We start from the raw sequence: 15,000 nt of genomic DNA, 5'->3' as shown, positions 1-15,000 counted from the left end.
CATTTATTAGATAAGGGTCACTACCCTCCTTTGAAATTAAATATACGTGTTTGCCTTGCTGGTTTTCCATTTGGGTTAAAAGAGTCAAAGGTTTAGTGGGGCAGCTAGAGGGGTGTTGGTTTTAGTGATATTGAATATTGGTAACCAAGATAGTTCTCGAGGGAAGGCTGAGGCAGGAAAGAGGGGACAAAGTGCTAAGATACGTCGTGTCACACGTGTCAGTGGTAGGATGTCTTACCTTGCTTTCTGTCATCCTGAAACACTGCTGGAATGTTTTGTCTTATATTTTCCATGATATTTGTTTCATTTAATTGTTTATCTCCAACCTCTACTTCTGCATAAATTATTCTGTTTTCAACATTCTTACTTTTTTAAGCCCACCTCTTCCCACCAGGTCAACTAATTCGTTGTTCCTTTCTCTCTTTTTCTTCTCTTACCTAACCCATTCCTTCCCCATGAGCAGTAGGCGGCACCTGAGTAGCTTGAAGAGCCACACTCATGGCTATGACGCCACCCTAGACCCGCCCCTCCCTGCTGACCGACGTGACGCGAGACATTTCTCCCCCCGGGCGGGAGCCGTCGTGCAGCCTTCTGGACGTGAGCCTCCGCCCCCCTAGCCCCATTCAGCCCCGACCCCCTCACCTCCGCCGTTCTCTTTCCATGGGTGTGAGCGCAGGTGTCTCCCGCAGCGCACCACACCTGGCCACTCGCCCCCGCCAGCACCCACAGCCCCGCCCCCTCGTGCGTTGCAACACGGAGGCCAGTGTGGCTCCTCCGCCACGTCCCCGCCACCGCCTACAGAAAAGCCAGAGCCTCGGCGAGAATGACCGGCGGTGGGAACTTCGCCAGGATGCTGATTACTTTCCCGAGGCGTGGGAATTTTCTAATCGCGCTCGCTCGAAGTCCCTAACTCGCGACGATTTTTCACTTCGGCCACCCGCTAGAAAAACCGTTACGTATGAAGATGAGGTGTTACGAGAACGGTTGCAGGAGCCTCCCCCTTTCTCCAGAAGCTCACTATCTCTTGATAAATCAGTGCCTTATGAGTCTGACTTAGTGGTAAGGGAACATGCGCAGGACCCTTATGTGCGGAAGTCTCGGGCAGTCCCTGATGGGTACACGCAGGTGTCTCAAGAGCAGCAACAGCAAAAGCAGCAACAGCAGCAGCAGCCTCCTGATGCTGCCAGGGGTCTGTACCGGCGGCGCAGTTCCGTCCGCCTTACAGACAGCCATAGTGCAGGAACCTATTACGGGTATGATTCAGACTATAGTGGAGCAGAAACAGAAGTGTTCCTTCCAGACCGCTCTCTTGATCGCTCCTTTAGTCTGGAGCAAGTGGACCAGCGGAGCTCCGAGTTGGAGTTCACCTCCGGGGATGAGCGGCACCCAGCAGGATCAGCGGATCTTCCCCACCACTCATTATTGGCAATGCAGGAAGGTTGCAGCCAAACGCTTCCAAGAGCTCGACGAGCCTCCACTGGACCTTCACGCAGAGTCATGATGAGAGCGAACACCGAGAGCGCCTTGTTGAAAGGCCCTAGTAGAGACCTACGGGAGCAGATAAGCTGGAAACCGTCCAGAGGAGAACAGGAACGGATGTATGGTATTTCTCGCGAGCACAGCTTAGGAGAAGGCTCCTCAGGTGAAAGAAGGCAGCCCCTTGAGGCAGTGAGAGGGGTACATTCTAGTCCAGCTCTATCACGAGTCCTTGATGGGAGTATGCCACAAGATAAGTATGAGTCATGCAGTTCAGATGACGTGTTTATTCCTATTGAGCAACGTAGGCATGCCTTGGTTCAGTCTGAGAGTGACCGAGACAGTCGACCTGATGATTCTTATGATGGCCCATCAGTGGAAGGCCGACGGTACCACTACACATCCCTCCCACAAGACCAAGCCAGAGCCAGGGACCACGAAGACACACGGCTCCACCATGGCAGCTTGGGGGAGGACAGGCGCCCTTTGGATCCTCAAGTTCTCCCAGAGGGTGCCAGGTATTTGGAACATGATGAGAGAGACGAAGCCAGATACTTGGAGCAAAGCCCTAGAGACGAGGGCAGGTACCTCGAGCATGATCTGAGAGATGAGTCAAGTTACCGTAGACATGGATCGAGGGAAGAGGTAAGGTTTCGTGAACACGATCCTCGAGATGAGATGCGGTATCATGACCACAGCTCGAAGGAAGAGGTCAGAGGTCGGGACCACAGCCCTCGGGAAGACATCAGATACAGAGAACACAGCTCTCATGATGAAACAAGACATGCAAAACCCAGCCACAGAGGTGAGGCTAGATTTCGTGAACACGATCCCAGAGATGAAGCCAGGTACCGAGAACACGATCCACGGGACGAAACCAGATTTCGAGAACACGATCCCCGAGACGAAGCCAGGTACCGAGAACATGCCTCCAGGGAGGACCTTAGACACAGAAAACATGGTCGAAAGGCCGAGGCTAGGTATATCGAACATCCCAGGGATGAGGGCAGGTTCAGAGAGCTTGACTCCCGGGAAGAAGTACGATATCGGGAACATGGTTCGAGGGATGACCCCAGGTACCAGGAGTATCCCCCAAGGGAAGAAATCAGATTCCAGGAGCCTCTACCTAGAGAAGAAGGTGGTTTCCGGGAAGTGGAGGTAGGAGTGGAACCCGGCTACAGAGATCATGATCCAAGGGTTGAAGGAAGATTCCAGGACATGAGGGAGGAGGAAAGGTATCGAGACGACAGAAAGGATGAAGGCAGATATCGTGAATCAGACAGTAGAATGGATAGCAGATACCAAGGTCCTGATGAGGGGAGATACCCCGAGGACATAAGAGACAGAGGGGAAAGGAGGTACAGGGACCAAGACCCAAGAGGTGATGACAGGTACCAAGGCCCTCGAGAAGAGACCAGCTACCATGAACCACCTTATCCAGAAAGCTCTACTGGAGCCAGACCAAGACGTCCTGAGAGAGAGAGGAGCAGAGACGATATTCCAAGGGATGAGCGGTACAGACAGGGGAGTCTCGATCAAGAAAGATATAGAGAAATGCCTTTAGATAAGGAGCGATACAGGGAACAGGAAGATGTGAGATACAGGGATGCTGGTGCTATGGAACGAGAAAGATATAAAGAGTATGGCGCTATAGAAAAGGACAGATACAAAAGATGGAGTTCTGTAACCGAGGATAAGTATAGAGAGAGCTTGGAGATGGGAGACAGGGATTACCACGCTGCAACCCTTGAAAAAGACCGATTTCGAAGTTGTGTTTCTTTGGACCAGGATAGGTTTAGGGACCAGGGACGCGATCCATATCGGGATGGTAGTGAGGGACCGGAGCGAGGGTATAAAGGGCAGGCGGAGGACAGAAAACACTATGGTAGCCGGAGGGACCTCAGAGACAGGAGGCTGTACGATGACCATGGTGGGGAATCGTACGAAGGGGAGGATCGCAGGTTCAGAGACATGCACCACCCCAGTTACGATCCCACCTTTCCCTACCATGACCCGAGGCGACCACCTGACCACCGACGCGACGCTGCTTCTCACCCGCACCATACCTCGCACCCTCACGACCTCGCTCATGCACACCTCACTAATGCCCCTCACACCCATCCCTACGCCGCCCACGAGACCCGTGCTGCAGACCCGTCCTATAATGTAGCCGATCCCCCACCCCACCACCATCCCCTCGACACAGACCCTTTGGAAGGCGAGATCCCGGACACAGACAGACCCCTGACCCCCCGAGTTCGCCACAGTTCCTCAGTTAGTATTAATGAGCACCCTGAGTACTTTGAATTTGACGCCAATAGTCCCCCTAGTACGGAGCCTCGCGCAGATGCTGATGTAGACCCTTCTTCTAATCCTGCTAGTGAGTTTAGCCACCGGACCACCACCCCTTCGGGCCAACGGGGGTGAGCATCGGCGGGGCCAGCAAGCGCGGCCAGCTGGGCAGGAGCCGCTCCACCAGCGAGGTCCCAGAGACGGAAAAAGCTGGTATGTTGACCCGCCTGGCATGCCCGACTCCGCTGCCCTCCCCCACAACCCCCAACCAGCCCTCATTAAACCCCCACGTGTTTTCTGTCCTCCCACTCTCCCCATTCCTCACAACAGGATGGGTGGGAGAGGGCTACACTCAGCCTCTGTCATGCCTCTGTCCGCCTTCGATGTTCTGCCTGTTCCATGAATGTCAGTCTCTCCTTCTCTCCCCACCCCTCCCATACCTCCCCGTGCTACCGACTGTCTCTGCCTGACGACTTACTCTCATTTTCTTTCATCTCAGCCCCTGCCTTTCCCCCTCATCCCCCTCAAATAACACTTAAAGACTCTGCCCTATAATCTCGTAGTCTGCCTCTGTTTTGTTCCCCCGTGCAACGAATGCATATAACTTTTTTTTTTTTACTTTTTTTTCTGATAAAATTACCTCAACTGCTCTGCTATAACGACTATGGTTATGATTTTTTATATACATTTATTTTACCATGTTATCTGGACTGGAATAGTGGAGTCATGCATGGGATAGTTGGTGTTAGTATGCCTTGTGTGCCGAATAGTCCAGGAGGTCGACTCTCGCTCTCATCATCTCACTCGTGCGCTCTCTGCTCTCCCTGACTCCCACTCCTTCCTTCTCCCGATCCTTCATCCCGCCTCACCCCCTTCCTGGTTCCCTCTCGACTCCTCCTTCCCTCGTCCTGCCCCTCCCTCGCATGCCGTCCAGAGGAGGAAGCACAGGGAGAAAAAAAGGAAGCCGGAGAGAGTCAAGACCCAGGCGCTGCGGAGGAGGTGGAAGGGAAGCCAGAAGGTGGTGCCATCGCGAAGCAGGGCTGTGAGGAGGGCGAGGTGGTGGAGGAGGAGGCGGAGGAGGCGTTGGAGGATGAGAAGGGAGAGGAGGAGGTAGAGGAGGTGGAGGAGGAGGAGGAGGTGGAGTGCCCTGAGGGAGAGTACAGCGCTGAGGGTTCCACCAGCCCTCAGGAGGCAGTCGCTGGGGGCTCCACTACAGGGCCTACCTCGGAGAGGATGGGTAAGCGAGGGCACATTGCTCCATCCCACCACCGCCACCACCACCACCACTGCTCCGCCACCACCACCTTCACCTGTTTGTTGCGTTGACCTGATCACTACCACCATCACCACCACCACCTCTTCCACCGCCGCTGCTGTTGCTACTGCTGCTGCTCCTGCTGTTGCTACGATTAGCACGAATACTATTATCACCACCATGCTCACCACTTACGTTGTAACGTTCACTGCATTACATTCTGTCATAGCTTTCTTCTTGTCACTCCTGTCATTCTAGATCACTATCATCTTGTCACAACTCCATCTTTGCAACAACGACAACAACACCTACTACAGTAATCCATGCTGCAGTGATACATCAATAATAGAGAATTCCTCATCTGACACTGACTACCATCATCAGCCACCACACTTCGAGTTGCACCACCATCAGCCACCACACTAACACCACCACCAACCACCACAGTAACATCACCACCAACCACTGGCATGAACACTACACACCAATGATGTCACTCTTCCAATGATAATGATGATAGCAATAGCTAATAACAAGAGCTGCCGCCACTTCCATTATTACTACTACTACTACTACTACTACTACTACTACTACTACTACTACTACTACTACTACCACCACCACCACCACCACCACCACCACCACCACCACCACCACCACCATCGCCGCCACCACCACCATCACTACCACCACCATCACCACTACCACCTCCACCACTCCCATTAAAGCACAACCCTTAAGTAGTAGCAGTTTCATAACAATCGCTATCGTTGGCTTCGTTGGCTTATGAAGGTTGGTGGCCCCACTCGCACCCAATCCCTGCGACTGCATCGGATTAAACAATATTTACTTGCTCACTAATTGCAATATGTACACCAGGAAGAAGTGTGTGAGTTTGTGCGCACTTCAGACCTTGTTATTTCTTTCCATTCACTGACTCTATGTTCTTTGGTGCATCTTCGTGCCTCTCTTATATTCAGCACGTTTTTTACATATATTTCTTTTCTCCTCGAGAATTGTGCCGTACTGTTTATGGCCTTCCTTTTTGTTCCCGCAATCTATTCAGCCCCAACAAACTTTAGTGATGGGCTCAGGCGTAGCTTGACTCCACGAGCCTCGAGTCCCTTGTACAAAGGTCATCCCTTCCCCTCCACCTCTCATGTCTGACGAGAGAATGGTCATCTCCCTTCCTTCCCTGATGGTCGCCCAGGCCCCCAACCATCCCACTCCCTGGAAAGCTCCTCGGCGGCACGATTCTCGACTCTAGGCACCAGGACCAACTCACGGCTAAATATTGGTTAATCTCAGGTCGTATATCATAGGGTTCAACCTGTAGCTGTTGATGGAGATAGAGGAAGAGAGAGGGAGTTTGGAAAACTCCTTCACTCTGATAGATAAAACGTAGTGTTTTTTTTTTTTTTTCCCTATTTAGTCTGACTAGGCAGACGACAACTGGAGAGAAAGTGGCTGTCGTCTTCGGCCTATTCAGCCAACGGCTCTATGAAGGCGGCTGAGTTATCTCAATATAATCAAAGATATTTTAAAGATATAAATTCCGTATGTTACTCTGAATAATTGCTCGTATGCTTGGATACAAATTATGTTTACATATAAATGAAATTGGTTAATGTGTCTTGAGATTCGCACTTCCAGTGATTCAAAATGTATTACAGGTGGAAGCTTTTTAATCATTGTAATAGTAATATCAGCTGCTGATACATCGTATCAAAGCTAGAGCATTTAGAGTATGGAGCAGAACCTTTCATCAATTGTATTAACATTTATGGAGCAAATACCCGTAGCCTTATCCATGTAGGTACTCCCTTGGAGCAAAATAGCAAGCCATCAAATGTGAATATTAGCGTCTTTATTGTTCATCATTATGACAATAACGAACTGGGCGTGCATCTTAATCCCCAGTGGTAAAAGCACAACGCGACGGATCCTAACCCACATCTCCTCCCCTGCAGAAGGAAGCCTGAGCGACTCTGCTACTGGGATGCTCACTGTGGACGGTAAGGAGCGACGACGTGTGACCAATGGAAAACAGGGCCCAAGTGGAGGGCTGTCCAAGAAGTCCTCCTCTACTTCCAAGCTCTCTGACACTGGTAGGACTGGTGTGTTCCTCTCCTAGGGGTCTTGGGAAGGGCGTAGATTAGCGCCGAGTGACAGGGAATGCCAGAGTGGATGTTAGGACAGAGGACTAAGAGTGCCATGAGGTGTCACTGAGTGAAAATATGAGAATCAGAGTTTATACGGGTACAGTTATTTGCGTGGGTGAGGAAACATGAGACTAATGCGGTGAAAAATAATATTTTGATTTAAATGTGATGAAAAATGGATGTGGAGTGACAGTGTGCCAGAGAGTGGGCAGAGACAAAGTGTGATGTATGTGAGCCCCTAGCGTGAACGTGAGCTATTATGTATTATGTTTTCACACCTGCAAGATTAGATGTGATTGTAAACATTCCTCTTGATTACTTGCCTTAGGTTGAGTGATATAGAAATACTCCTTTGTTTGTTCAAGTCATATCAATAGAGTGTTTTCATTAACACAGTAATATGAATAATATAACTAGATAATCAGATAATGCAGGTTTGGATTCATTTAATTCTTTGTACAATAACTAATGTGAATTTCTTTTGTGTACATAAAATAACATTCGTAATCATCATTATCAATCTATATTTCATAAGGAATAGCAATGAATGTGCGTGACTCCATGTAACATTAAGTGTGTTCTCGACGGGAAGTATCTGCGTTGACTAATCAGTTAGCAGGACAGGTTCCAAGCAGCTCTGGAGCGAGGACTGCCACCCACAGCACGCGGCGTGTGGCACCTCCCACACTCTGCAAACACCCTCCTGCGATAGTTCGTCGGTTTTCATGATCTTTCGGAATTAAAAAAAAACAAAAAAAAAAACAAGAGGAAATAAGAGCCCTCAATTTTGCCTGTTGTGAACAGGTTCAGCGTGGACAAAAATTTAGTCGTTGTGCCCTGGCATCATAAGCTGTCGGCCGATGGCGTCACATGACCCACCACGCCGCTGTTTGGGCTGAATCGTCTAATCCACACTAAGACTCCGCTGAGTCACTTCAAACACTCTTCTGTGATGCAGACTTAGCATAAATAAGTCATTCTTCACACTGCCTGGATGGGTGTGTGAAGTTTCGCCTCTACACCCAATTCTTTCTTGTGCCGTGATAGCGCTTCTCCGCCTAGGATATGATCTTTGTGATCGCTTGCTTCCGACATAACCCTCGCTTTCAGTTCCATTCTGACTCCGTTGCAGCAGGACATTACATAGGCAGTTTGCCGGATAGTGTTATTTATACGCACTAAAGCAGGTGTTGGTAGTGTCTTCAAACATCATGATGGTGTAGCCATGATTCACCAACTGACGCAAGTAGTGACATGTTCTTCGCGTGATCTCTGTGTGGTGTGTGTGTGTGTGTGTGTGTGTGCGTGTGTGTGTGTCTGTGTGTGTGTGTGTGTGTCAGAGATGTTCTGTGGTAAGTTGTGTTCCCGAGCATGTCAAGTTCACTACCCGCTTCAGAAACATTGGGAAGCCTGTGGTCTGAAAATTTCAGCTTGTGAGTTTTCAGACTTATCTCTTCCCTCCAATTTCTTTCCATACTCTCTCTCTCTCTCTCTCTCTCTCTCTCTCTCTCTCTCTCTCTCTCTCTCTCTCTCTCTCTCTCTCTCTCTCTCTCTCTCTCTCTCTCTCAACTAATCCCCTGTGCCCCGTCCCGCCCAATACATTTCCAGGGGAGGAGTTATTGCGGGTTGTGGTTCCCTCCCTGGTTCACTCAGACACTTCACCTATCCACAGCTCACACTGATGTTCCTCCCTAAATTCGACATGTAAAACTGAATAATCTTTCCTTTTTTTCTTTTACTTTTTTCTCTCCCCTTTTCTTCTTTTCCTTCCTTCCTTCTCTCCATTTCTGTTTTTTCTTTCTTTTTTGCTGTCTTCGTTTGTTTCAGTCTCTTTCTCGCTCTTTGTACTTGTTAGTCTTGTCCTCTCGTTTTTTTTTTTTTTTTTTCGTCTTCCGTCTGTCTGTACTCGTTAGTCTTTATCTTATATATCTGTGATATCTGCCTGGTTGTCTTTGTTTTTTTCTCTACGTGATTCTCTCTCTCTCTCTCTCTCTCTCTCTCTCTCTCTCTCTCTCTCTCTCTCTCTCTCTCTCTCTCTCTCTCTCTCTCTCTCTCTCTCTCTCTCTCTCTCTCTCTCTCTCTCTCTCTCTCTCTCTCTCTCTCACACGCACATACACACAGACCTTTCACCATCTTTACTGTGGCCTCATGTGTTCCTCCCTCCGTCACTCCTCAACAACCTCCCGTGTGTGCTGTCTTCAGGTCGGAAACGGAAATTAGGCTTTCGGAAAAACCAACGAAGCCAAATAACAGTTCACCGGAGCGAGGAGATCCTTCCCACGGGGTCGCGCCACCTGATGAGGCAGAGTTCCAGTCAGAGTAGCGAGGAGGCTGAAGGGGAGGACAGGTGTGGTGCTGCGAGAAAAACACCGACACACACACACACACACACACACACACACACACACACACACACACACACACACACACATACACACACACACACACACACACACACACACACACACACACACACACACACACACACACACACACACACACACACACTTGCATTCCACTATTTTTACACACATTCGTACATTACTCTTGCGCGCGAGTTCACACACACACACGCGCGCGCACGCACGCACACACACACACACACACACACACACACACACACACACACACACACACACACACACACACACACACACACACACACACACACACACATACATGCCCACGCGCACACACGCACACACACGGCCCTTAGCGCTGCCTTTAGTTCTGGCTGGTCGACCTCACCGCCTCACCTACTCTCCCGCTCCTTCCCTTTATCCTTTTTTTCCCACCGTACCTTCCCTCCGTCTTTCTAAACTACCCTAGCCGTATAACCCTTTCCTTCTTTTGTCTTATATTGAATTTATCAGTGTCTTAAACTCCCCCATGACTGTCTGTCTGTTTCCGCTAGCCTTGTGACTTGATCTAAGCTGTGGAGTGAGTATGCACGGTGCTTCTAACTCTAGCAAAGATTTTGGCTGATTCGACGTTTTCAAATTTCGGACTGTAGTACTCGTAGTTAAGTTTTGGTTACTAGAATCTTGACAAGGTTTCACATCTGGCCTTACGAATCTTTGCTCGGGTGAAATAGACGTAATGCTTTCGGAAAATTTGGCTTGCAGAGTAGTATATTCATACTGGGAATCTTGAAGTACACTGTAGTAGATGATGGGGGAAGGTAATGGTGGGTGGGCGAGCCAGCCATCGCGTAGCCAGACTTGCGGAACGCTGGAAAGGTAGACTTAGCAAAGCATGATTGTACTCTACTCCAGTTTTTCTCTTGAACATTTGATCTGATTTGTGGGAATGACCAATGTATTTTTTATATTCTAGGCCCAGGACAGTACTGATTCTTCTCCTGTCTGGACATGAGCCAAAGAAATTTTGACAATTTTGTACATTAGTTAGAAAGTTTTGTTTAGATTTGCCTTGCTGCTGTTCCTGCCCTCCACGCCCCGCCCGGGCCAGGGGCCACGAGCCTACCTCTGCCCTCGGCTGGCACCCCTCTAGTTGCCTTTTTATTAGTAGTGTGGGCCAGCGCTGTAGTGTTGACAGTATCACGTTTTGCCTCCTCCGCAGAGGGCGGTAGAAAGCGTAGTACTAGCGGGGTGCAGCGCTCTCAGGAGGTGGTCCCCACACCTACCCAAGCTCGCTTGGTTAAGCAACCATCTAAGGAGTCCACGGACGGTAGCATGAATAGCATCAGTTCTGAGGGCTCCTCGTAAGTATCTGACCCGGCCAGGCTCCTACCAAGCCTCGAGAGGTTCCTGCTGCTCTCCCCTCCTCCGTCTCTTCTTTGCTCTGCTGAACCCTTTTCTGCTGCCTTGCCAGCAGCAATAGTATACCAAGGGCTCAGCAGATCCAACCCTCTCACCAGTACTTAGGCCGTGAGCATTTTTCCAACGCCATGCAAAAAAAGAAAAGTAATCTTTTACATTACATCCCAAATGTTGCTCATGCTATCGGCTGGAGAGGGGGGCGAGCGGGACACCTGGTACGGCGGGCCTTAGTTCCGCCCCTCACATGATCACGCGATCCCCCCCTCCCCTCCCTGACTCACCTCCACCCAGCCCTCACATGCTACACCCATCCAACTCACAGTTCACATATACAACATCTACCCTCTACTCAGACGCCACCTCCTTTACGATTCAAAGGACGCCTACACTTAAAACCCTTAGCTTCACCTTTACACGGCACTCCAACCTGACTCAGACCGCAACACATATAGACGCCACTTCCACTCCAACCTTACCCACCTCTACCCTGACTCACAAGATGTCTTCATCCTTGTGTAACACACGAACCTTGCATACACTCGCCACCTCCACCCCGTAAACTGCTTCACTTGATAGACTGATACAAGCCCCTCACCACCTTGAGCCACACAGCGCCCAACACACTCACCCTTCCCACACCAGACTGAGGTGACCCAGGACGGTGCAGATCATGTCTGGGGGCATCTCTTTCCCCTACTCATCACCTACGTTAAATTTTGTAGCCATTTGACGGCAGTATTTTTTTTCTGTAAATCAAAGAATGGACACACTGCTACCACTATTGTTTCCTCCAAAGTCAGCCAACGGTATACTCCCTCGGGCGACACAGTAGTCAGTGCCGCAGCGGACACTGTCACACTCTGGCCGTATTGTCTCACGAAGCATAGTTTTGTTTTGAACAGCTTGTATACTTTATAAGAAAAAAATTCAGTATTTCTTTTAAAGCACCAATGATTTCAGGTATTGCATTTTTTATTAGATTCAGTAATGTCTCCCTGACACTTTTACTATAATTCACAATTCACTGAACAAGCTGCAAATCATTATTCATCTTGTCAGTTTTCCTTCACATGTTACCATAACTGTGCTTTCATGAGGACCGCGTTGTCACGGTGTCCCCAGTCTTGAGCGAGCCCTAGTGACGCGAGCTTGACCAGTGGTAGCGAGTAGTAGTGTAGACACCGAGTGAGTGCTGTAGTTGCGTGTTGGTATGTTGCTACTGCTGATGATGATGATGCTGATGCTGATCTGGTTGTCCCGCCCTTACCCCTACCCTCTCGACACCTCCGTAAGGCCTTCCATTACTCTCCGCATGAGCTCCCCGAGTGCTTGTAGGAGCTTAACGTAATCTTGCCACTGTCCACTCCACTAATACCGACACCACTACTACCAATACCACCACTGTCACTTTTAACCATTAGATGTTTTGAACAACCCCATAGTATTGTAAGTGTTCATTTTATGTTTTAGTGGATCCCGAATGCCCTCAGTTGTACTTTTTGTGTATACGTGTGGATATTTTTTGTCCTATAGAATACCTGTCCCCCACATCCCCATGCACTCCAAGCTTTCCTTCACAGTGTTAGGGCCTAAACAGATACTCAGTTATATTAGCCCTTACTAGCACGTATCCCTTGTGAATGTCATTTTTATATAAACTGCATCAATCTACAACAAAAGTTTTGGATTACATATATATATATATATACTGATAATATTTTTTTTTCTGGATTAAGTGTCTCATTCCCCCAAAAAAAACATGCACGTGTGCTTGTTCCTGCCGCTGACTTGCATCCCGTCCCGTCCAGCCGAGTGCCCTCCATGCGTTTGGGCACCGATGGGCAACTGAGTGAGTTCATCGAGGGTCTGGGGCAGGGTCAGCTGGTGGGGCGGCAGGTGCTGGCGACCCCGGCTCTCGGCGACATCCAGTTATCCATGTGTGAAAGGAAGAACAAGTTAGAAGTGGAGGTCATTCGTGCTCGGGGCCTCCAATGTAAGAGTGGGGCCAGAGTACTGCCTGGTGAGTTGTCTTCTTGCCACCCTATTCTCCTAGTGTCTTTTGGGGGCAAGCTTGCACTATAGAAAAAGATTTGATACCCAGTAGTTCTGTTCAGTGGGTGTTGATCGGCCTTGTTAATCTGCTGATGCTTCATATTTAGTTTGGTTTCGCATGTTAATGGCAGTATCGAAACAGCCGCGTCCTGTGGAATTCGTGGTTCAATTCATTCATTGTATTTATTCCTTTTCTTTTCAGCTCCCTACGTGAAGGTGTACCTCGTGGCGGGAAAGAAATGCGTGGCGAAGGCGAAGACTTCCACTGCCCGTCGCACGCTGGACCCGCTCTACCAGCAACAACTCATCTTCCACGAGCGGTACCAGGGCTGCGTCCTGCAGGTTTGTGCCGCGTGCGGCTCAAGGGTGTTGTGAGGCAATGCTTGGGAGGGAGGTGGAAGATAGCTAGTGTGTGTGTGTGTATGTGACAGAGGGTAAGGAGCACGATTCTTAAAGCGTGTACGTATGTCTGTGTGTGTGTGTGTGTGTGTGTGTGTGTGTGTGTGTGTGTGTGTGTGTGTGTGTGTGTGTGTGACAGAGGATAAGGAGTACGCTTCTTAAAGCGTGCATGTTTGTGTGTGTGTGTGTGTGTGTGTGTGTGTGTGTGTGTGTGTGTGTGTGTGTGTGACAGCGATATTAAGGAACATTCTTCTTAAAGTGTGTGTGTGTGTGTGTGTGTGTGTGTGTGTGTGTGTGTGTGTGTGTGTGTGTGTGTGTGTGTGTGTGTGTGTGTGTGTGTGTGTGTGCACGCGCTCAGGTGTGTACAACGCAGTGTGCCCCCTCAGGTAACGGTGTGGGGCGACTACGGAAGAATGGAAGGCAGGAAAGTGTTCATGGGACTGGCACAGATAATGCTGGATGACCTTGACCTGTCTAACATTGTGATTGGATGGTACAAGCTGTTCGGCACGTCCTCTCTGGTGTCCCTGCCCACGCTCACCCGCCGCGGCTCCATGGCTAGCCTCGACAGCTTCGGGTAGTGGGGAACCATGGGCCAACATCCCTACCCCACCTCATCGCTACCCCCAGGGAGCCATTGGAGTCCTCCCACCCTCACCAAGGGATCAAGCACTCCCTGTGCCTGCAGCAGCCACAGCCCAACACTACACGCCCATTGTCAACTCGTGCAGAACGTTCAACGACATTTGCAACCTGCAATGTTGCTATCAAGCAGAGTGTGAGGCTTTTTCATTGGGTGCTCTCTTTTTTTGTCTGTCTGCGGCCTGGATAGGACACTAACTGCTCGTGCTGCAAGTTTGCTGTGTTGCGTCAAGCTCAGAGGCTCAAAGACATCATCGACTCGTCGCAGTGCAGACGATGGTGGTTGTCCTGATACGTTCTCGGGACGCTGAGTGCCCCTCAGGCCCCTCCTTATCCCGCCCCAATGGGTAAGCGTGGGTGTCGACAGCGATTGCGGTGGGCACCAAGGGGCACGGGGTCTCGACTAGGAAGGGCCCCGCCGACCCACCACCTCAGTGCACCTCAACACTTCTGGACTTCCCATCAATAAGGACTCTCGTCACTTGATTGCCTTGAGAGCAGTTTTGTACCAGCCACAGTACCAGTACATGTAACACTTCTCTGGCCGCCACCTGGCTCAGGTCGGCCGCCACCATCACAATGCTTGTGATTTTGACTAAGTGCTTTAAATAATATTACAGAATAGTTTTAATCATGTGTGGAAGTTTGCTCCATAGATTACCTTCCCCTTCTAGTGTCCAAAACTGAGATGGCCCTTGTAGTCCAGAGCGTGGTCCACACCTTCCCTCCCGCCATCCCCTCCCCTCACCACCTGACGCTTCATCTTTCCTCTCGTATATATTTTTATCCATAGTAATAAATTATATCAGTTAGTTATGCGATACCATTTTCCTCCCTCACTTGCTTATAGTTTGTTCATTTGTAATCCACTCGTTTCCCAAACTCCCAACCTTCTGTCATTTTATGCAATTTCCCAAAGTGATTCCTCTCACTTGCAGTT

General features: G+C 49.6%; 1 protein-coding gene across 1 annotated transcript in view; it reads left to right on the top strand.

Annotated features, from left to right (window-relative positions):
- LOC135106090 (uncharacterized) overlaps positions 1-15,000 on the top strand; it is a 108,981-nt gene that overhangs the window by 91,085 nt on the left and 2,896 nt on the right. Inside the window, 9 exon segments of the mRNA XM_064014928.1 lie at positions 464-616; positions 618-3,879; positions 3,882-3,981; positions 4,703-5,005; positions 6,994-7,131; positions 9,388-9,559; positions 12,806-12,987; positions 13,222-13,361; positions 13,805-15,000. The exon segment at positions 13,805-15,000 is cut by the window's right edge and continues 2,896 nt beyond it. Coding sequence (XP_063870998.1) covers positions 464-616; positions 618-3,879; positions 3,882-3,981; positions 4,703-5,005; positions 6,994-7,131; positions 9,388-9,559; positions 12,806-12,987; positions 13,222-13,361; positions 13,805-13,999 — 4,645 coding nt within the window. The 3' untranslated portion in view covers positions 14,000-15,000.

Source organism: Scylla paramamosain, chromosome 12, assembly GCF_035594125.1.
Source record: "Scylla paramamosain isolate STU-SP2022 chromosome 12, ASM3559412v1, whole genome shotgun sequence".
NCBI lineage: Eukaryota > Metazoa > Arthropoda > Malacostraca > Decapoda > Portunidae > Scylla > Scylla paramamosain.
Note: the sequence above shows the minus strand (reverse complement) of the source record. Positions and strands in the feature narration are given on the sequence as shown.